Source organism: Notothenia coriiceps, unplaced genomic scaffold (assembly GCF_000735185.1).
Source record: "Notothenia coriiceps isolate Sejong01 unplaced genomic scaffold, NC01 NC01_scaffold00012607, whole genome shotgun sequence".
Taxonomy (NCBI): domain Eukaryota; kingdom Metazoa; phylum Chordata; class Actinopteri; order Perciformes; family Nototheniidae; genus Notothenia; species Notothenia coriiceps.
The window spans coordinates 67,478-88,959 of record NW_011345308.1 but is presented as its reverse complement, the minus strand read 5'-3'; the positions used below and the strand labels follow the sequence as shown (position 1 = coordinate 88,959).

General features: G+C 39.7%; 1 protein-coding gene across 6 annotated transcripts in view; it reads right to left on the bottom strand.

The window, feature by feature from the left end:
* Positions 1–1,340: 1,340 nt before the first annotated feature.
* The window catches only part of pparg (peroxisome proliferator-activated receptor gamma), a 28,878-nt gene continuing 8,736 nt past the window's right edge, over positions 1,341–21,482 (bottom strand). For 2 of the 6 annotated variants that reach the window (XM_010773491.1, XM_010773488.1), the window contains exons 2-9: positions 15,307–15,603; positions 14,792–14,958; positions 11,839–11,977; positions 6,642–6,841; positions 4,113–4,242; positions 3,697–3,884; positions 3,345–3,588; positions 1,341–2,283 (exon numbers count right to left, since the gene is read on the bottom strand). In XM_010773491.1, the coding sequence (XP_010771793.1) occupies positions 2,036–2,283; positions 3,345–3,588; positions 3,697–3,884; positions 4,113–4,242; positions 6,642–6,841; positions 11,839–11,977; positions 14,792–14,958; positions 15,307–15,598 (1,608 nt within the window). In that variant the 5' untranslated portion in view covers positions 15,599–15,603 and the 3' untranslated portion in view covers positions 1,341–2,035. Of the gene's footprint in view, positions 2,284–3,344; positions 3,589–3,696; positions 3,885–4,112; positions 4,243–6,641; positions 6,842–11,838; positions 11,978–14,791; positions 14,959–15,306; positions 15,604–15,854; positions 16,108–21,202; positions 21,301–21,482 lie in introns of those variants that run through there. The other 4 variants (XM_010773493.1, XM_010773489.1, XM_010773492.1 and 1 more) reach the window with 3 other exon arrangements.

The following is a 21,482-nucleotide window of genomic DNA, read 5'->3' as shown; positions in this document are numbered from 1 at the left end:
TGAAAAAGGCCCAAGTATATACTTAAAGAAAAGAGTCCAATATCACCTTACCCTTGACTTCAGTAACATATTCCTGTTTCAAAAATATTTTTTTGTTTCATATGTAATATCAGATGACACGTTTCTGATTAGGATTCAGAAGAAGTTTCAGATAACATGTTTGAAAAAAGAAACCATATGTATGTTTTAATGTAACTTTCTGATTGTGTGTTGTTTTTCCAACCTAATAATTATTCTACAGATATCTGATCATTAAAATAATTGATAAATGTTTACAAACACTATAATCTCAAAAAAAAGATTACACCCTTACAGTGTATCATACTGTATATTGTTTAAAGCCCATATGTGTTTCTTTAGGTTCAATATCTTCGACTAACTAAAATCTAATTCACAATGATCCTTACATTTGTAGGGGTTGATCCCGAAGGGTGGATTGTATTAGGTGTATATTCAGTTTATATCCCTCACGTGAAGAGAAGCATCTACTGTGGGTGTGACTTGTGACTTGGCCAGGTAAAAGACGGCTCTGTGTCAGTGAACCTGCGCTGTGTGTTGAGGTGACCTGATGTGTAAATCGTCCTGAGTTTGACTCCAAACAAGTCCCGCCTTTAGCCCATTTCTCTTCAGCTCTCTCTTTAAATTCATATTAATAAAGAATAGGGCATACAAGCTGGTGCTACCAAAACAAAAAACCCAGCACATCCGTAAAACATTGAACTGTGGAAAATAACACCACCTCCAGCTTGCCGATCAAATGTGAATACACAGACTTTGGTTTCTGGCACGCTTCAGCAGAGTTCAGATGTTGCAATCTATCCAACAGGGTGTGTGAGTGTTTGGTAAGAGACACTGATGACAGCTGATATAATGACTGTGAAACACATTTCCAGAGTCTGGGTGACTGGAACGTTTTTAAGGACATCATTAGGAAATCATCTTGAGAAAGACTTCGAATGAAAAGTTAGAAAATATTTTATTTACAACAAATTTATTTTTCCCCCGCCACTGGTATTAATACAATTCGTTTGGCAGCACCCCCACCCCATCCCATAAAACAACATCAACAACAACAATATCTGATTGATCAGACATAGACATTTTGCATAGAAAAAAATAATTTCATAGTAAAAATTATAACTCAACCACTTCTTAAGAATTACAAAAAAAACAAGGATGTGAAGCAGACAATTTCATCCATACAACAATAACACATACGAATAAACATACAATATACATTATACATGTTTAACATATCATTTTAAAATTGCATTCAATCCACAAGAAATATGTCAAACATCAAATCTTAGAGGCACAATATGGCATATACTGTTTCTTAGCAAACAAAAAAAGGTAATGTGCCTTGTTAGCTTCATACTTTCTCACAGTTTCTGCAGGTGGCTGAGACAAAAATATGTTACAGGCATTAATCTGATTTCTTTCTTTGGATAAAGCTGATTCAAAAAGATAGCACCCTCACCCTGATGCCATAAACAAAAAGGACTCTGTGCATTGTTTTGTGTGCGTTCAGAGGTTCCGGAGCATGTACACACTGCTGCTGCCTAGGAAGGTTGTAACGCAACATGTAGATAAGCTGCACACGAACAACACATACTCCACTGTGTGACATGTGGTGTAAGAATATTCACAGTGATTTCTCCTGAAGGCACTTGAAGCAGGCTGCTTTGCGCATTCACCATTTAAGCTTTGGGTTGCCAAAAAAAAAGTCAGTAATAGGTGCAATAGGTGGCAGTTTGGTATTTAACTTGGTAGCCTACTCATTCACAAAAGGTCCAGAATCAGCAATCGCTCAACGCACATGCTGCTGTCTAGACAATTTGTCTTTCTTTCCTTAATTTCAAATGTCCTGTTCTTCCTCATATCTTTCTCAATTTCAGTCATCCAGCCTGGCTACCTCCCTTTATTTCAACACACACAAGTGCTTCATCGTCATCATTTCACAAGTCATGATTTTAAGAATAAAATCTCTTTAATTTCTCTTTCTCCACTTGGTCCTTTTTTCTCCTGTGGAGTTCTAATACAAGTCCTTCATGATCTCCTGCAGCAGAGGGTGTAAGCACATGTCCACCTCCGTCTTCTTCAGCAGCTGTATGAGGTGCACGTGGTCGGTGACGATCTGACGCAGGTCGGTCATCTTCTGCAGCAGCTTGGCGAACAGCTGCAGAGAGATGGGGTGGTTCAGCTTCAGCTGCAGCTCCAGGGAGTGGAGCACCGTCTCCTGAAGCTGCTCGATGGGCTTCACGTTCAGCAGGCCCGGGCGGTCTACATGCGTTACAGAGAGGATACATCAGGGACATACTTGTGACTGATTAAGTATCTATTAAAGCCCTTAATTGAGCTGACCCTTATTACCTGACCTCGCTGTATTATTGCTATTTACAAAGCCTTCTTATCTTTATTGCAAGCTCTAATCTTTGTCATTTCTATAAATAATTGACCTGAATGTCCGATTGTTTTTCCCTCATTAGGTTCAAGGCCAGACTTTTATCAAGAGGCCTCACCCTAACCAGTAAACCACAAAGGGTGTGAGGGAGGTCGCTTTGCTGTTACACACGCATACAAAAGTTTACATTTTAAACAATTATTTCCTTAAAAATACTTTACTTTAATATTGATAAGTTAGAGTGATGAGAGTGTAAATAACGTTATGCCTCATTGATCAGTATCAGTGTTTTAATGCTCTCCGCTGTGTGCTGCCACTGGTCTGTCAGTTTTATTGACATGCAACATTTTAAATGTGTGGAGGTGTGTGTGCATTTATTTGTGTTTTACAATGTAATCACAGTGAAACAATCATCAGATAACTTTTTATTCCATTGATAAAATGTAATATAAAGACTGTAATGCTAATATGTAACTTATTACAACCCTCTCTCGTCCAGCAGTGGCTCAGTCAGTAGGGGCTTGGACTGTGAGCCGTAGGGTCGCCGGGTCAAGTCCCCGGACAGACCTAAATTTGGAGTGTGGACTTCTACTTGGAGAGGTCCCAGTTCACCTTCTGGGCCCTGCCGTGGGGCCCTTGAGCAAGGCACCGGAAAACCCCCTTCTCCCCCCACTCCCATTGCTCCCCGGGCGCTGTGCATTAGCTGCCCACTGCTCCTAGTACTAGCATCCGGATGGGTTAAATGCAGAGGCCAAAGTTCACTGTGTGTGCTGTGTGCTCTGCATGTGGGACCATTAAAGAGGGGTTTCATCCCTCCAATTATATCTATCATGGCTGCAGCTCCATGTTAAATGACAGAGTATGGGATCAAACGAAACCTCTAAACTCCTCTCCTATGATCGATGACATCTCCAACATATCCTGTAGGAACACCACTCACCCCCGCTGAGGATGATGACAGCCAGAAACAGCGCCATTTCGCTGTCGTCCAGCTCCAGCATGTTGAACTTGACTGAGAACTCAAACTTGGGCTCCATCATCTGACTGAAAGGTTTCCTGAGACTCTTGAGGAACTCCCGCGTCATGAAGATCTGTCCGTAGGAGATCAAGGTCCCGTCTTTGTTCATCAGAGGCGCCATCATGATGATTAGAACCTCAATGACACCGTACTTCAGCAAAGTCACCTGGGAAAGGGTGAAGGGTTGATGCTCATCAGATCTTTAGAAGTGATAGTTTGTAAGAAACTTCATATGTCGACAGAATGGATTAGCAGCAGTCTTCATGTTTCTCACCTGATCATTGAGGTCCAGTTCGCTGAACCCTGGGATACTCTTTGCAAACTCCGTAATTTCTCTCACTGCTTCGGCCGAACGTGACTGACAGCTGTGGAAAAAACGCAGCTCCAAAGCGTCTTGGGGTCCCTCTTCGCTCGTCATTCCGAGAAAGCCATACTCTGACCCCTGGTGAGCTCCTGTGATGCCTGGATTCAGATGAGATATGCACAGAAAGAAACTTTAGTCCCTTATGAGGCGTTTCAGTTGAATGTGCAAAGAGCAGCCAAAGTTTGAAGGCATTTAAACAAGGAAGGTAACATTGTTAGAGTACATTTTAATGATTGGGTTTGATAGATATTTAGTGATAAGAAAGAGAATTATACCAAAACAGACTTTCTAACATCTCCACATCATGACGTTATTGTGTTTCTAACCTCCGAGTCCAGCTGCTAGGGCGGAGGTCTGCTGCTGCTGGTAGTGGTGGTGTTCCTTTATGGGGATCTGCCTACAATTAATAAACTGTTCTCCTTCCATTAGAGACTTCATGTCATGGATGACAAAAGGCTGCAGGTAGAGAAATAAGAAGAGAGACGATTGCAGGTGAGAAAGAGCCGGTGGAAAAGGAACACAGAGATGAAAGAGCAGCTCCTCGCAGGTTTTCTGAGGACACGTGAGCTATGTAATGCACTGTGTGTGCACTTTGATCACATCTCATACGTCAGAACAGAAAAAGGAAACACTACACATCTCATACATCCGACGGACAAAGCAAATCAATCTTTGCTGCAGTCGGTGGCAGACAAAAACAACATTTCCAGGTAAATGAAGCATAACTAAGTTAAAGTCGCTCTTACTCTTTATTGAAACACTGACAAAGACATGCACCGGCCTGAATGATGAATAGTGCCTTTCAAATACTTAAATCTTCCTTTTCAAGAGGTGAAAAGTTTAAGACATAGAAAAGGGAAGTACAGCAAACAAATAATGTGATGGAATCAGATATATACAGTATGTGATGCGTGTGTGCAGTAATCTACTATTAGCTCACAGTAGAATCTGAGTTTGTAAAGAAGATCAGGGCCCTGATTTGAAAACAAATCACTTATAGTACTTTTGAAAAAGAAAAAAACAATTATTTTCTAACAATACCGAGGTTGAATTCCTATGTATTGGTTAAAACTAACCCTTGCTCCTTTTGGCTGCCACATACTGTACTTGGTGAGCAGTTGTCTAGGTTGACTAATGGTAGCTAACTTAAGCTAGATGTTGCCAGATAAAAAAAGACATTTAGTAAGTAAGTATTTAGTTAAGAAATGTAAAAACGGTTTAGTTGCTATATTTCTAATGGTGACACTGGAGTTAAATGTTGATTTAAAAATCTACTCGTATCAAGGCCCCACACGTAAACAAATGTAAATATGTTATTAAACAGATAATTATTGACTGCGGTTTAGTAAACAAACCAAGACTTCCTCAAACCAACAGATTATGCGTTGCCATGTGGCTGCTATCGCTGAAGTGAACAGTCAAAACAATCCGACTGCAGAGAGGCGGAGTGACCATGAACTCATCTGACTTCACTGGGAGACGAAACAACAGGAATAAAAAGAGGAAAGATAAAAAACTCTAACAGTAATAATTATAATTAATTTTGAGGGCAATATATCTGCATTTGACATTTTGGTATCATTTGCAGTCACACTATTCAAATCCAAACTTTATTTGAATGAAATGATAATGTCTTTTGAAGTGTTTGATTCACTGCTAAGTTGCACCAATCAAAAGCTGCTGGCCATTTGACTCACTGCATTTACTTCATAGTTTTCAGCTTAGACTAAAGTGTTCTCATATTTCAACTACACCTCACTGCACTGATGAACATGACATGACATTTATATTCAAATACTTTCAAAGGAAGACCTTATTTAAAACATACGTTTAATAACGGTATCATGGCAGTATTTCTGAGATGAACCACAAGACTAAAATCATCATCAGAAACAAACTTTGTTGATCATTAATAAATATACACCACAGTTTTCTGTCTGCCAATCGCATTTAAGTTGATGTGGATTTGCTGATTAGGTCTCCTTAGAATACTGAGATTTCATATTGCAAAACCTTACGAGCTAATACAGATGATATCTCACATTTTCATTCTTTTGTCCAACATGTTTTCCTACAGTCCACTTTTCTAAATACCAAATGTCTTAATAAATTAGTTTGACAAGTTGAGTAGCCATGTTGAAGTCATTACTGTATATATCCTGTTGCATAGCTTGACCGCTGTAATCTGATGTGTTTGATAACAGCCAAGGCATGTAAAAGCAGTCAATCCACTGTTCCTGTTTGAGCAGCATTAACAGCCTGAAAAGACCTAATGTGATATAACGTTGAACTATTTGAAGTAAAAAGCTACTTCTTCACGTCAAACATGTATTCTTTTTTCCCATCGATCTGCTTGATTCATGTGAAACTTAAAGCTGCACATGGGAGAGAATTCTGGTCATTTTGTGATATAATTAATGTGTAAGTGAAGATACATTTTTCATAGTTAAGAACACTTTTTTATGCCCTATATTTTGGAAATTATATAGTATCAAATTCCGTCTGTCTTTTTGACATCATGGACAGTATAAATGTACAAATGTGTTTCTTATGATATTTCCCAGACTGATATGAAACATATTTTCTGACCTTTTTTTGTTGCCATTTCTGCTTTTATCTGACCTGACAGATCTAGAAACTGGGGAGAGAGTGAGAGTGACGTGCAACAAAGGACCCGAGGCTGGAATAGAAACCGCTGCGGTTAAATGGCATGTGCTGTATCCACTCGGCTACCAAAGCGCTCCTCAAGTAGAAGATTCAATAAAAGGTATTTGGCTTATGAAGGCGATATGCAGCACTCCCCCACCTTTAAAAAAAAAGAAGAAGCTAAATAGATTTAAGGCAGTGGTGCTTACCGCGTTGTCTCCGGTCTTCCCAGAGAGGATGGCCCTGGCCTTGGCCTTGGTGAGGGGGAAGTTTTTCAGATAGGCCTCGTACAGATGCCGGGCCAGAGCCCTCAGATCAGCCGCCTCCGGGTTCATGTGCACCATGTCAGAGGAGAACTCAGCTAGAAGTTTCTCCTTCTCCGCCTGAGGCATCCGGCCAAAGCGAATGGCTGGGGAAGAAAACCGACAGACGGAAACACACATTAGCGCACAAATGGACACAGGTAGACACAGGATATAAGAGTACACACAGAAACACACTGTAAACAAGAATAATAATACAGATAAACACACATTTGTACATAACAAACTAAATGTTACATGTAGCCACCTTTTGACATTTCTCCACACTTTTCTTAATATTTTAAGATAACCAACAAACCCTTAGTGTTTTTCTTCCTGTTGTCAAGTTATCAAGTTAACAGTCTGTATTTAACATTCAACTGAAAAACATGTTACTGTACGCCATGCTCACAAAATCCACTCACAAAGTTTAGCATTCCAAAGCCATTTAGCGTGATCTCTAAAATGCAGGCAAAGCTCCTGCAACACTGGCTGTTAAGCTGCTAATGTGGCGTTGGAATGAATGTATACACTAAAGTGTAGATATACATGGTTGCCGCCATGGTTGTTTAATTTCTTTATTACAACTCATATGTTTGGACGGTGATCAATGAACCAGGTCGACCAGCTAATGTCCACAAAATGACCTGCTATCTACAGCAAACATACAACTTGTTATACAATAAATGGCATTAATATATGGAGAGACTGATTTCAGATGGGTGAAATGTCTGTATACATTTGTAGGGGATCACAGGGAAATCAAAGCTTTCTGAATTTAATTGACATGCAACTACTGCTCAGACAACTTCTCTAGTTGCAGCATTGGCAACTGTTCCTCCTGTGGTTTTATGAGGCGTGTCGGATCAAGCACTTATTATATGTATGTACTTCTCTTTAATAATAGGCGTGTGTATTATTTATTGGTTATGATGTTTACACAGCTCATAAAAAAACCTGAAAAACGATCTTACATATTTACACAAGTCTCTTTTTCCTCCCTTTCTCCAGCTGTTGCAACAGGTTTTATTACATTGAACATTTACAAATAACTTACAACAGAACCAGGTCCATTTCAAAGTGGATAGGTTGTTTTTGTGAAAGACATGGAAACATTTATTTGCTTTAGGACCTATTTTATGGTGTTAAATCAGCTGACAGTTGGCCTAAAATGCTGTTTGAAATGTTATTGTTTTCATAACTTGACATTGGTATTACTTTAAAAACGTTTTAAGGTTCAGTTTCAAGTGTCTCAATTTATTTCAGTGAAAACACAATATCTTTTACAACAAATTAACAAATTGATTTCCATTACTTAAAGTGGACCTATCATGCTATTTGAAAAAGATATTGTAGGACCATACCTATACAAAACATGTCTGTGAAGTTTTAAAAAAAAATACCAAACAGTTCACCCATTGTAGCCATGCCTCATGCTGCCACCCTTAGCTTGAAAAAAAGAAAGAAGAGGAGGCGGAGCTAATGCCTGATCAAAATTCTACAGGAGATAAAGTTAAATTCGCTTTTGATAAAACGCCATCCTGTTTAAACCACGTCAAGAATTATTTCTGAAACAGTATGAGCTCAAATGCTTTTTCTCTTGCAGGTTTATCACAAGGTGAGTTCCTTTTTTATTTCCTGCTTTTTAAACACATGTGCTCTACAGTGTTAACGAGGCTTGCTAATGTAAACAAAGATGTCCAAAACACGTCAGGCATTGTTTCTGATGGCAACTGTCTGTGGGTCCGCTGCCGATTTGACGTCAGATCGGCAGCAAATCTGTATCCGCTCGTTTTACACCCGTTCTTAAAAGATTTGGGTACGGAGGAAAAGAGAGAGGGTTTTATTTTCTGACGCTGCGTGAGTTCCCCGACGCACCGGGGACACATATTTATGTATAAAAGAAATCACAAAGTGCATTTTGCATGATAGGTCCCCTTTAAGTTTAAAATTGTTTTTTCAAGTTGCTAAATACTTGACATACAGTAGGTATATCATCTAGATCTTAAATAAGATATAGGGAAAACATTTTATTATATTACCAATGGACATTTGATACTAAGTTGATAAATGGTTAAACTCTTTTTTTACTGTTAGAGGAAGTCATTAATTATCTTCCATTGAAGCCCGTGCCCAGCTTCTAATGCTATGTGATTTTGTAATGCTGACTGTGAGATGAATGCACACCTTAAGCAAATGAATACAAACTAAAGTTGCCCTACCACAAACTGGCAACCAGCCCACAGCGGTGACACAGCAGCTTGGAGAAATCAGTTGTGGTCTATGTACTCTGAGATGACAATCATTGATAAATTAAAAACCCACACAGAGCAAACTTTCAAAGAACCGGCTGTGCCTTATGAAATAACAGTAGCGTGATATAAGAGAAGGAGGGTCAGGGGGAGAGATAAAGCGGCAGGAAGAAACTAACCAATGTAGTTTCTAGTATGAACCCGTTATCCTATTATAGCAGTTTAACCCATTCATGTAGAAAAATACATTTCCATCTAGAATATAGAATAGGATAAAATATGGGGAAAGAAATATGCTCACTTTAGATTCAAAGCAAGTGTAAAGTTAAGAATGGATAATCTGTATTGATCCAACAAACTGCATATTTAAACTAGAAATAATGTGCTAAACTGGGCTGACAATGTGTGGATTAACATCCATTGTGGAGCTGTATATGCAGATTATAACGCCCACACAGCCTGACAGTGTGTAAGCCTTTGAAATGTGGACCCAGACCCGGCGCTGTGGGCCAGGCCCTCCCATTTGACATTCCTGCCCTCCCCAATAAACAAGTTTTTTATTTATTTATATCAAATGAAAAAATATATATAATTTTTTTTTTTATTATAAATGAACTGTGAACTTTAATGCTACGATGTATGTGATGTCAGATAGTAATATAAGAGTAATAAATTAAATACAAGTAGGAAATACTTGACATACAGTAGGTATATCATCTAGTCTCTAAAACAAGAATATAGTTTAAAAGGGGAGTGATTTGTAAAATATCCATAAAGAAATAGAAAATCTGTTTACAGTTCTGTTTCATATGGGTTTTGAGAGATGTATCCATAGATCTCTTCATTTTGCTCTCAAAGTGCACCAGATTCAATATTTAAAAACAAATCTTCCCGGGGGAGCTTGCCCCCGGACCCCCCTAGATGAGGATAGGTCCACCCCCCAAAAATAGCACTTTACCCCTGCTTACCTATATGTCGTGAGCTGATTATCGAGCCTTCATTGTAACAGTCGCGGGTACCTTGTGTATTTGTGTGGGGAGTGTTGCCGCCGGTAGAACATTCCACTGTAGCGCCGGTACATTAATGGGAAACCCTACATGCTTGAGCACCCTCTATGAAACGTCAAGCTACCCCACAGCACCCCTAAAAGAATATCTCTGGCGCCGACACTGGCCGGGGCACATGCCGGTTTTGTGTGCCCTCCCATGAAAATCATATGCCCTCTCTTTAGATTTGTTCTGGCGCCGGGTATGTGTGGACCAGTCACCTAGCCTTAAGGTCAGCTTGAAAGACAAACACAATAGCATGTTTGCCCTAGGAAGCAAACAATGCAGTATTACCACCACCATGAGATGAGATAATACCTCCCTACAAGCAAAAGCAATTCATGGCTAACATTAGGGATCACACTACCAACAATTCCTTATAAAAAGCTCTAACTGGAAAGCCCTTTCTCAAAACTAACGCACTCCATGAAAACAATCTCAGACAGGCTGCAAGAGTCAAGCAGCAGTAAGGAAATAGGAGGGTCCCCACCAAAAGGGTTCTACCAACCTTTTACTTACAGACTTTAAGATTTAAATTGAGCTCCACTATGCTCAGAATTTTCATAGGTCATCAAGTTCATATATCAAAAGAGGGAAGGTTTCAAGTTGTCCCTCCCTAACAGGTTCAGTCTGGGAGAGTCAGGTCAATCAAGTGCAACCTGTGCACACCCACACAGTCGCAGGTCTGTACTGAAACTCACCTGCAGAGGCCCAGTCCTTCATATCAAAACATGCTACAGTCGTGCCAGTCAATGTGGCCATCAAATGCTAACAAAACAAAACTACAAGTGCACCGTCACAACGATGGCAAATAAATGAGTTGTATGTACAGTATGTGATTTCTCTTGAACTGACAGGGGGATGTTTTCTGAAAACTTCAGCTTGTCAGGCAGTGCAGAGGGCAAAGTTCAAATAAGTTCAAACAAATGAACATGTGTTACCATCCTGTTGTGCAGTTACTAGGACTCAGGCTGTATTCTGTGCATCTCTACCCTGATGAAAACGATGTGCTCATTTCATTTGATTGGACACATTTACAAATGATGTTATCAGTTTGTGTGGAAACCTGTTTTGTAATCATTTAAAAATGATCATAGCAATTGTTTGTGAATGGCAAGCTTCACTGTAGCTATTTTTTAAGCCTTAAGGAAAATAGTATTTAAGTATTTAAGGAAAATCTTTGAATTTAAATCTTATGGTATTTTAAGGAGAAATATTTGTTGGGGAACAAAAAGGCATTTTATCCTGGTAAATTCAGCACACTATTTAATACTGTGACGATAATATGTTCAGAGAAACTGCACATTAACTAGAACAGTTAGCTTTTACTGTATTTCATTTTCAATAATGCCTTTGGGGCTGGCAGGTACATGGCAGGAGTGCTGGGAACTGAATCATACGATACGGGTCGAAAGCCAAAGCGGAAGCAACAAGCAACATATACAGCAGTGGTGTAACTGCTGATGCTGCATATATTACCATCACACCTCAAAGACCAAAATGGGCAGCAGTGTGGTGAAGGTGTATCTCTCGCTTTTAGAGGGCATCAAAGGAGTTGGTCTGCAAGAAGTTGTTTCCTGAGACAAAATTTCAAAGAAGATCTTGCTTTTTGAGCTACGTCTGCTCATTTATAGTGAGCGTAAAGGAGGGTGCTAGAAAATAAAAACACCTGAATGTACAGAACCTGAACTTTAGATCTCTTCTCGTAGTAAAGCTTTGTTTGTTTATCTCCGTACGGATCAAGCACATCGTACATACTGTGATTGAACACTGAGGTGTAAGTGTGTGACAGTATGAACATCTTACCGTTGTGTGACATGCCGACATTGAGGCACTTCTGGAAGCGACAGTATTGGCATTTGTTGCGGGACTTCTTGTGAATGCGACAGTGAAGATCACAATGATCGTACACCAACTTTAACCTGATAGTGCGTCTGAAGAAACCCTAGAGGCAAGAGAAGAGAGACAATTAGTTCAGAGAGTTTCACTAAAAATATCACACTTTGTGAAGCATTTGCTATTTGTTAATTTTGCTGCTTTTAATCAAACTGAGTCGGATAAAAATTATACAAAAATAGGATTAATAGACTATATAGAGATAGGTAAGGAACAATGTTTTTCCTAGCATTGCGTGTGCCTTAATTATACACAATAATAAAGCATCATCTGATTTAAGTTTGTGGTTTGTGTAGGTGCTCCATAGAGCATCTATTGGTAGATAGATGCAGATTAGATACCTGGCTGTTTCTAATCTGCGAGGAAGTCAATCACTCTGCCCACGAGTGTGTTTTAAAGCAGATTGTGTTTCAGGGTGGATTTGTGTGTTTTCAACCTTAGGACCAAAGGAGCCATAAGACTCGAGCTTATCTCAGCTAGTAACTATGTAGCAATGGTCAACCTGCCAACACACTCCTACACACAGGTTTATTGACGGCTGTGGTGTTTGTCTACACTGACTAAGAGAGTTAATGGAGGGATGAATAGAAAAACCTGAGAAGAATTGATTTGTATGCTTCTTTGATTCAAATACGTGAAAGCTGGGGTGTTTGGCATCTGCATTCCTATGATCCACAGATGTTCCTCTTTTATTTGTAGGTTATTTAAAGAACAAGGAAGTCAAAGGGGGTCAAGGCTCCACCTCAATAAAGAATGTTTGCTGTTGTGAAACAATTAAGTGTTTGCCTGCTTGGCTGACCCCCTCTTCTGGTGAGTCTCCCCTGGGACTCGAGCAGAACAATGGCCGCTGTACCTTACCTTCTCCCAGCCTCTGAGGTACAGTGTGACTGGGACTAAGAGCCTTGTGACTTGTATTAAATCTAACAGTTTTGACAGTGTCAGATAGGTGCTGGTTCATGCCTATGGTCACAGTCAGGGCTTAGTGGTTGTTTATAGTAGTATTGTATAATAAGCCTAGATACATTCTGTATTTCACTTATTTTCAACAAACTTTCACATTCACACAGGAAAAAGTTAAAATATATCGAAGCTGACCAAGGGAAGAGTGTAGTAAGTGCCCACATCTCTGAGGTCATACATAAACACAAATAAATACCCCCACCATTTTTTCTTTCTTTAATTGATCTGAAAAATTGGCATGTAATCTCACATATCAGTGTTAACATCTCGCATAACGATCTCATAGACTGAAACCGATTTTTCTTATTTTATGTCATAGACTTTTTGTCACCAGCATGATTTTATTTGTAAAAAATATAAAATGCTGCGGGGCAGGTTATAAAATATAAAAAAATAATTGTTGGAGGGAGTCTTATTGCTTGTTGTTTATGCGTATGTGATATAGAGTCAAAAATAAACCTCAGTGCCAGTGTTCTTGGTAATAAAGAACATGTCACTGGTTCACTGGTGTGTTTCTAACAATCTTTGGAGGGATTAGATATATCAGGCTTTGGCTGCACAGACAGTACTTTTAAGTATCACTCAGGTTGTTTTGGGTCTTTTCATGGCATTTCTGACAAAAATAACAAAAGACAATATCATTGAGTAACGTAGTTCATGTTCTGCATTGAGTTACTTCAGAAAGTGGTGACTGTCAAGGTTTTGGAGAGGTTTCATTGTGAACCTTTTTATTAATATTATGTTAATAATGAATGCTAAATCGAAATTTGTATTAAGTCATCTAATTGGACCAAATATACATTTTTCTTTTAAAACTCTTAGGTTTAGAGGTGAATTTTCTAATACTGCAAAAAAAGTTTGAAGGGTGAAATAAACACAGTGTGTATAGTAGCTTTAATACCAACTTATCTGAATAAATTCAGTCTTCTTGAAAACTCATAAACTTCTTGAAACTACAGTAAACAAAAGAAAAGCATACCGAGTAATTTTTTCTAACATGTCACCATACAATAGCTCCTCTTCTTATTACCCCTCAGAGTTTCAAAGAAAGTGGAAATATGTGTGAAACTTCCCCCACACTCTATTAGTTATTTATACCCTGACAGACAACACACACAGAGCTTATGGGCTGCAGAAGCAAAAGCCTGTGCTGAGCCCGCGCAGAGTGGAAAGTGTATGGGGCTTGTGGTTAGATCGTCAGACTTCAAAAAGAGGAAAAAAATGCATTACAGAATTATTTATTCCATCAACACGTTTCACCCGAGAGTGACACATGGTGACAGAAAATGAAAGACTGGCATAGAAACAAAACTTAACCATCTCCAGTCAAATGTGTTACTTACAAGCAAAGCAAATTCCTGGCATAAAAAAAAATATAGGGGGGCATTTCTTTTTCATTGTGCGCATTGAGAGCAGCTGTCCACTGCTGTGCACTACAATATAAGCCATAATAAGCATCTAGCCAGAATTTCTAAGGAAAGGAAGAAATAAAGACAAAAAAGTGATGATTTTGTCCAAACAATTCCTTTGAAAACTTCACATAAATTCTGACAGTCAAGCTTTGCTGACGGTAAAATGACCCTGACATACTGCATAATATATTCTCAAGTAGGAGATATCTGTAGCCTCGAAAAGCAAAGAGGAAGTCTGCTCAGTGTGAAGTAGAATATTGAGCTGAAGTCGACAGAATGGCACATTTCTTTTTCTTTTAGTATAGAGAATGTTTGCAGTTGAACTACATAAAAAATCAAAGGGAACCTGTTTGATTGTGAAAATAATCTACAGATTATTTGAGAATCAATATAGTTACTAGTTGCCACCATAGTATGATGTAATCAACTGTTTGAAACACTTGTTTATACATCTCATTATCATGTCTACATCAGATTTATTTCAGTCCTACCTTACAGCCCTCACAGGCGTGGACGCCATAGTGAAACCCCGAAGCTTTGTCTCCACACACACGACACTCGATGTTTAGTGCTGACGCCGACGTTTCGTCCGTGATCTTGGAGAACACGGGACTGTCAGAGTACTGCGGCGGCGACTCCGGCTCAAGCTTTATCAAATCTGACAGCAAAAAAAAAAAAGTAGGCAGACAAACGGAAAATGTAAACTTCAGTACTTCACCTCTTATTTCAATATTCATGTTTGGTGCTATTTAAACATAGCACTACATTGGCCATCACTGTTCTCATGTTTAAGCACAGGTACAAATGAATACTTTCACAAACTCTGTAAATGTTGTGCCTGTTATGTGTATTGCAAGTGTTTTCACATTAAAACGTTTCTATGCCCACTCAGTTTCTGAAACTTCTGCAAGTGAAATTTGGCTGCTAAGCTTAATTAGCATTTAATAAGCACGAAGAAACTGGATGATTTGAATTATCCCTGGTTCACGACACAGACTGTACTCACTGTGCGTGTCAGCCTCCATCCTGTAGCTGTGCATGTTTGTGTAGTCCATGTTGGTCAGTTGTTCTTCGTGTTGCGGCGGGCTGGGGTCATAGGCGCCACAGGCAGAGGAGATGGAGGATACGAGCGGGGGAGACAGGGAGGACTGGATGGAGGAGGAGGAGATGGAGGCGTAGTCTAACGTGGACAAATGCTTCATGTCAAGGGAGTGGGAGCTGTCGTCCAGCTCTGACAGGTCCACGGCGCTCAGACTGAAACTAACAGGCCAGGAGAGGAGTTGCTGCGTGTCCACCATGTCTGCTGCGGAGAGAGAGGAAGCAGTGAAGGGACAGCTGCTGATGCAATATTCTTTGTAGACCATATGTGGCCTTGTTAAAAGAAAACAACTTAAAGAACAAGAGAGGGGAGGGGAGGAAGAGGAACACTTGGAGAGAACGAATGAGATGAAGAAGATAAGGGAATCAGAGGAGATGAAAATAAATATATAGACATGCTGCGTTGAACATAGTGTTAATGATCAAATAAGTTGTTTGAAAAAGCGCAAATCATACCCAGCATGCATTCACACCCAATCCAAACCATCACGAGTGTGTTCCTGCAGTGAGTTTGTTATCTGGTAAACAGGGAGGCGGATTGTGTCACAGCGAGTACAAGGCGAACTCTGGCACTGAGGAAAGTCTTTTTCTCCTCAAAACATCTTCTCCTGCTGCTGATGTTTGGGTGGCTCGCCATGTGATTGCCCAACAAAGGACACAGAGAGCAGGACAGTTTGAGCCTCAGTCTGTCTGGGGCCAAGGATTTAGGATTCTAGCTTTTAAAGAGGGACAGACTGTTGCTTCTGAATGTTGAAATGTGTTACTGATTGTTATTTAGGATCTGTGGAAAATGGCTGAAACATTGAACCTTTTAACGCTTAGTGATTTTATTGTTATTTGTAAATCTTTGAAAACACTTCAGATGTTTATAGTTTGGTTGAACAGTAGGCTAAATAATAAATGTAAACATTGGACACTATTTCTTGCTGTGGATTTGGTGCAAAGGCAAGTCTTTATAGCAGCAGGACAATACTTGGATTGACAAAAAATGACACCCAGGTTCATCATAATGAAGGAGCAAGTCAGACAGGGCACTTGTGTGGTTCACTGATATGTTTGAATAGTTTTTGATCCACATAAAATACTGTTAGATCAATTTATTGTTGATTTAGGAGTTTTAATGGGATTTTCATAGGAAGAAGAATGTCACTAGCATCATACCCTTTTTCTGTTCAGAGAAATCCTAATATCGAAGATTAGCTTAATCAACATTTAGAAAGTCTTGGAAACTTGTTTTTTAACCACACAGCCCACTCTAGATATTCAGTTATTTGTTGATATAAATGAATGAAAGCTTTTTCTAATAACTAACTCAGTTGGTAACACATTATTGGAGAGAGGAATGAGCCGAGGTTGTCAAAGTCCAATCATCAGAGGTTACTACAGTCCACACGTAAGCAAACCGTGCTCTAATATCAGGGAACGTTTGTGCAAAGTTGTTTGGTGATGCATAAATCAGTAGAAGATCTAGTTGATAATGTACATTTTGGCAAGATATGTCGCTTTCGATGTAGCACCGAACCGTAATCCCAATTTTCCTACTGAAAATGCACATTAAAAATTCAGCAGGATGGTGTCTGAGGAACCAATGTTCAGCGTAATGAAGGAACCAATACAGTGCGTCTGTGTGGTGGATGTATGTGTTTCAGTTTAAGGTCCACACTGGAGCTCTGTGGCACAGAGGAATACAAATCACCAGGGTTTGGATACTGCCATGATCTTTGTCAGTAAGACTTTATGAAAGGTCTAGACGAAAAGCAGAAAATAAACCAGACTTATCCTGAAAATATTATGATTTTCGTTCTGGTTTAATTAAAAGTGCTCTCACGCTAAATTTAAAGGCAGAATACTTTTTCTTGGGAGTGAAGTCTGCGTCCCGTATGTCTTTCTGAAATTCAATACTGGAAACATTCCCACGCTTCTTTCATTTATAAAAAAAAAAAGGAGGAGGAAGCCATGCTTGGATCCTGACCTTGATTTCAACTAAAGACACTCTGAAAAGGAAAAGACAAACCAGGGTATAAATAATTATTTAAGTAAAAGGTCTGTACACTGAACCGCCTTGCCTGCCAACCTTTTGTAACCAACACGAGTCTCAAAATAAACCTCCTCTAATCAACCTCGAGTGCCTGATTTGGAAAAATATGTAACAAAGAATTCGATGAATTATGCAACAATACGTAACTAAAATAGCAATAGTCGGATGGCACGGCAGCACCAGGTAGGGCTTGAAATGGCTCCAAATTACTTGGCAAAACATCCCCGTGCAGCAAACATCCTCTTCTCTCTACTTATTGTTTCCTTTTTACTTGTTCGACATTGGCAACAAAAATAAGTAGGGGATCCACTTAAAATTCACACTGACTCTGACATTGTTTCAGAACAAGAGAAAGAAAGAGTGTGTGTGTGTGTGTGTGTGTGTGTTCGCAGGTTGCAGCTTCCACTGTCTTGGAAGCAGCAGAGGGGGAATACGCTGACTATTAATAACCATAGAAACCTGGTTATTTTTCCATTTGTTGGCCAGTTGCCATTCAATCCGAACCTAAAATAGAAGAAGCAGCGGAGCGACTTGTGTTCTGGTTGGCATCCAGTTATCATAAGGAGAGAGACATCTAGTGGGAGAGAGAGCTAAAGGGCCAAAGAGATCAAGTGAAAAGGGGTTACATACAGTAGAGCGAGTTCCAAGACCCCTTCCAGAAATCAAACTGCACCCCAGAGCCTTCAAGAAAAAACCCTTGTGTTAGAACATTCATGCTGTGCACTCAGCCGACTATTAAATAATTTATTAGAGAGTAAAAAAGGTAGGCGGCTGCAGTCGGCAGTTAAACCAAAGTGCTTAAATCATGTCGTAATCAAAGGTGAAAACAAGTTTGTACTGTAACTTATTTCCTGGGTAAAGCGCTGTTGAAGAAAATCTATTGAATACAACATGTTTGTATCCGTGAGTGCTGTGTGGGCAAACACCCTGTCAGACATTGTAAAAAGTGAGGGATGATTAGTAAGGTTTATGCAGTGAGTTTTGTGTTTGCAAAGATGTCTGTGCGTGTGTGTGTGAGCACGTGCGTGACATGTACGCCGGTGTCTCCGGCCAGTTCTCAGATTTCCACTTGTCAAAACTCGTCTCCCAGGTAAAAGTATAGCGTGTAGGAGTGCTTTCTGTCAGCTATTGCCTCAGTCATGACATAATGACAAAAGGCCAACGGCTAATTGGCAGGCAGGTCTGGCAAGCTACTGTACTGACGAGGTGGGATGGTGTGTGTACAAGCAGACAAATACAGTAAAGAATAACAACCTTTTCAAGCAAAAGCTTTAAGGATCTTTAAATGAAAAGAGATATTAATTAAAGTGGGAGTGGGTTGAACAAAAGACTGACCAACAACAGCTACAGTAGATCAGGAAACAAAATATAATGTAATGTTAATGTCACGAGAGGGAACACAGTAGCACTCCAAGTCTGAAAGCAGCAGTCCAGAAAGAAAAAGAATAACTCAAACCGAAAGATGTGAAATCTTACCTTCGGGGACAAAGTTGCAAAACCAATGAAATGTTTTTTAACTTTCATATTTCTTCAGAACAGCATCAAATTGTGTCCAAAGATGGATTTATGCAAAGGCCATGGATCATATTTGTGCACAGAAAGTGTCCTTTTTGTACCTTTGAATGTGGAGTTTCATTGAATTTAGGAAATGTAGCTTTCTATCAGGAAACATGAAACTCAAAAGAGTGAAAATACTGAGGAGAAAAAAAGACGAGGAGAAAGCAAAGAACTCACAGTGAATAGACCCTGCCAATCCAGTAGCATCACAAGTTTCCGAAGGGGTACATGACTCCTACTGTAAACGCCTACACATTAACTACTTTAACTGTCAAGCAAAGAACATTTACAGGGTGAGGACTAGTTAAGGGCATGAGAGAAGCAAACACAGAAGCCGTTCTGGTATATTTATGAAGTGAGAGACAAAGACAAAACCTGCCCCGCAGCATTCTGAGGCTTTATCTTCTCTGTTTAAATCAAAACTATGCTCACTCTATGAGGGTGAGAACTACGCCGTTAACGTCAGAGTGACAGAGAGACAGTCGCTCGAACTAAACTACTGTTGGAAACACTTTTTGATATTGTGACATAGTTGCTGGAAGTTATTTGGGTTGCTAGAAGAAAATGTGGCTTTTATACTATAGCAAGTGAAGTGAACTGCACGTAGGTATATATAAATATGTGCCCTTTAAAAAAGCTGATTAATTTAGCTCATCTTAAGACATTTGTTTTCTTACTGCTGCCTTCAGAACATCCTGACACAAAGACATGTTGCAGATTTCCCCTCAAAAGAAGGCTGGCTTTTTTCGCTAATGTTCTTTTCCGCACAGTAAGCCATTTGAGTTATCACATTTGTGCCATGTATATGAATGTGTATGTGTGACAGAGAGAGAGAGAGAGAGTTAGTGCATAGCCCTTTGTGACTTCCTGACCTCTTCATGTAAAAACTGAATGTGGTTCAGTGTCAGTGATTAGAACAGAGATATGCCCGCCTGCACGTCTGCCTTACACTCGCCACAATTTCTTTGAAACATAGAAAAATGCTCAATTTCTGCTTGGTTTGTCAATGAAGACACAGACAAATGAAATGCTGTGTAAATTCTGGGCTTTATTTGTAAATAGCTGATTTTTCGCTCAGTGTCAGTATGTATTATAAAAAACGTTGCCTACCTAACTCTTTGGGAAATGAACCCATTTTCTGACTCCTGTGGTGTGAAGCCACTATCGGCAGAATTACCTGAAAGGGCCTTCCCCTTCTGCTCATACATGATCAAACACGAGAGTAATGGAAAACCAAGCTCAACCAAGGTGTCAGCCAGAGGTCTGGACTGCTCTATCGACAGAAACGAGAGTCTACTCTCACCTGAAAACCCACTTGCTAGGTTGGTACTGAATTTACTCATGAAACTTCAAAGCTCGACACAGTGGGCGGTTAGATACCATGATGTCTGTCTGCTTGGCGGAGCTTCGAGTAAAACAGCACTCACTCTCTGATTACTATTTGATTTCTTATCAATTTTTTTGTCTTTCAGCTTCCAAAGCTAGGAAAGTGTAACAACGATAAACATCAGGTCAACCAGAGGTCCGATTAAGGGGCAGGCAACATGTTTTACAGATGGGCACAAATTAAAGAAAAGAATCCTTTCAGCTGACATTAAAAAAAACATGCACACACAGGTTAGACATACTGTTGAAGATATTACTATAACAGCAGCTTCATGTCTAAATCTAACTTAAACGTCTTTATTTAGGAGCACCTGGTTTGTGCCTTTACACAAAAAACAAAAAAGAACACAAAGAATATGACAGAGGACTGTCTGAGGCACATGAATAATATCGAGTCACCTCACATGACCTAGTAAAGATGTGATAAGTCTTTTGCTAATTAGGCTGTTTGGATGCTGTTTTTTTTTAGCTTAATCATGCTTCTTACTATCACACATCCTCAGACAAGCTTCCATTTTGAACAAAACTGTCCGAGACATATTATCTCAGTGATTTTTGAAGAGATAAACTGGAAATAGACACACCACACGCTTAAAAGTACAAATGGATGTATTGTGGCCATCTGACAGCCTATAGACGATATGAGATGTAGCAGGAGACTGGTGTAAGTATTAATTACAATACACACACACACACACACACACACACACACACACACACACACACACACACACACACACACACACACACACACACACACACACACACACACACACACACACACACACACACACACACACAGGATAAAGGACTTTCAACTCACCCTGTTTCTCCTGCTTACATTCAGAGGATTCAGCATCAGTTCACAGACCAGCAACCAAGTGACAGTGACAGGAGAAGAGAGACTTGTGTGATGTGTGGTCATGCCTTTTCCTCAGGAAGTGATGACCAGTAGAAAGGGAACTACAGACACATTTTCTCTCTGCAGAGTCTGGGCTCAGCAGAAGTTCAAAAAGCCAACTATCATGTGGTCTTTGTGTGTGTGTGTGTGTGTGTGTGTGTGTGTGTGTGTGTGTGTGTGTGTGTGTGTGTGTGTGTGTGTG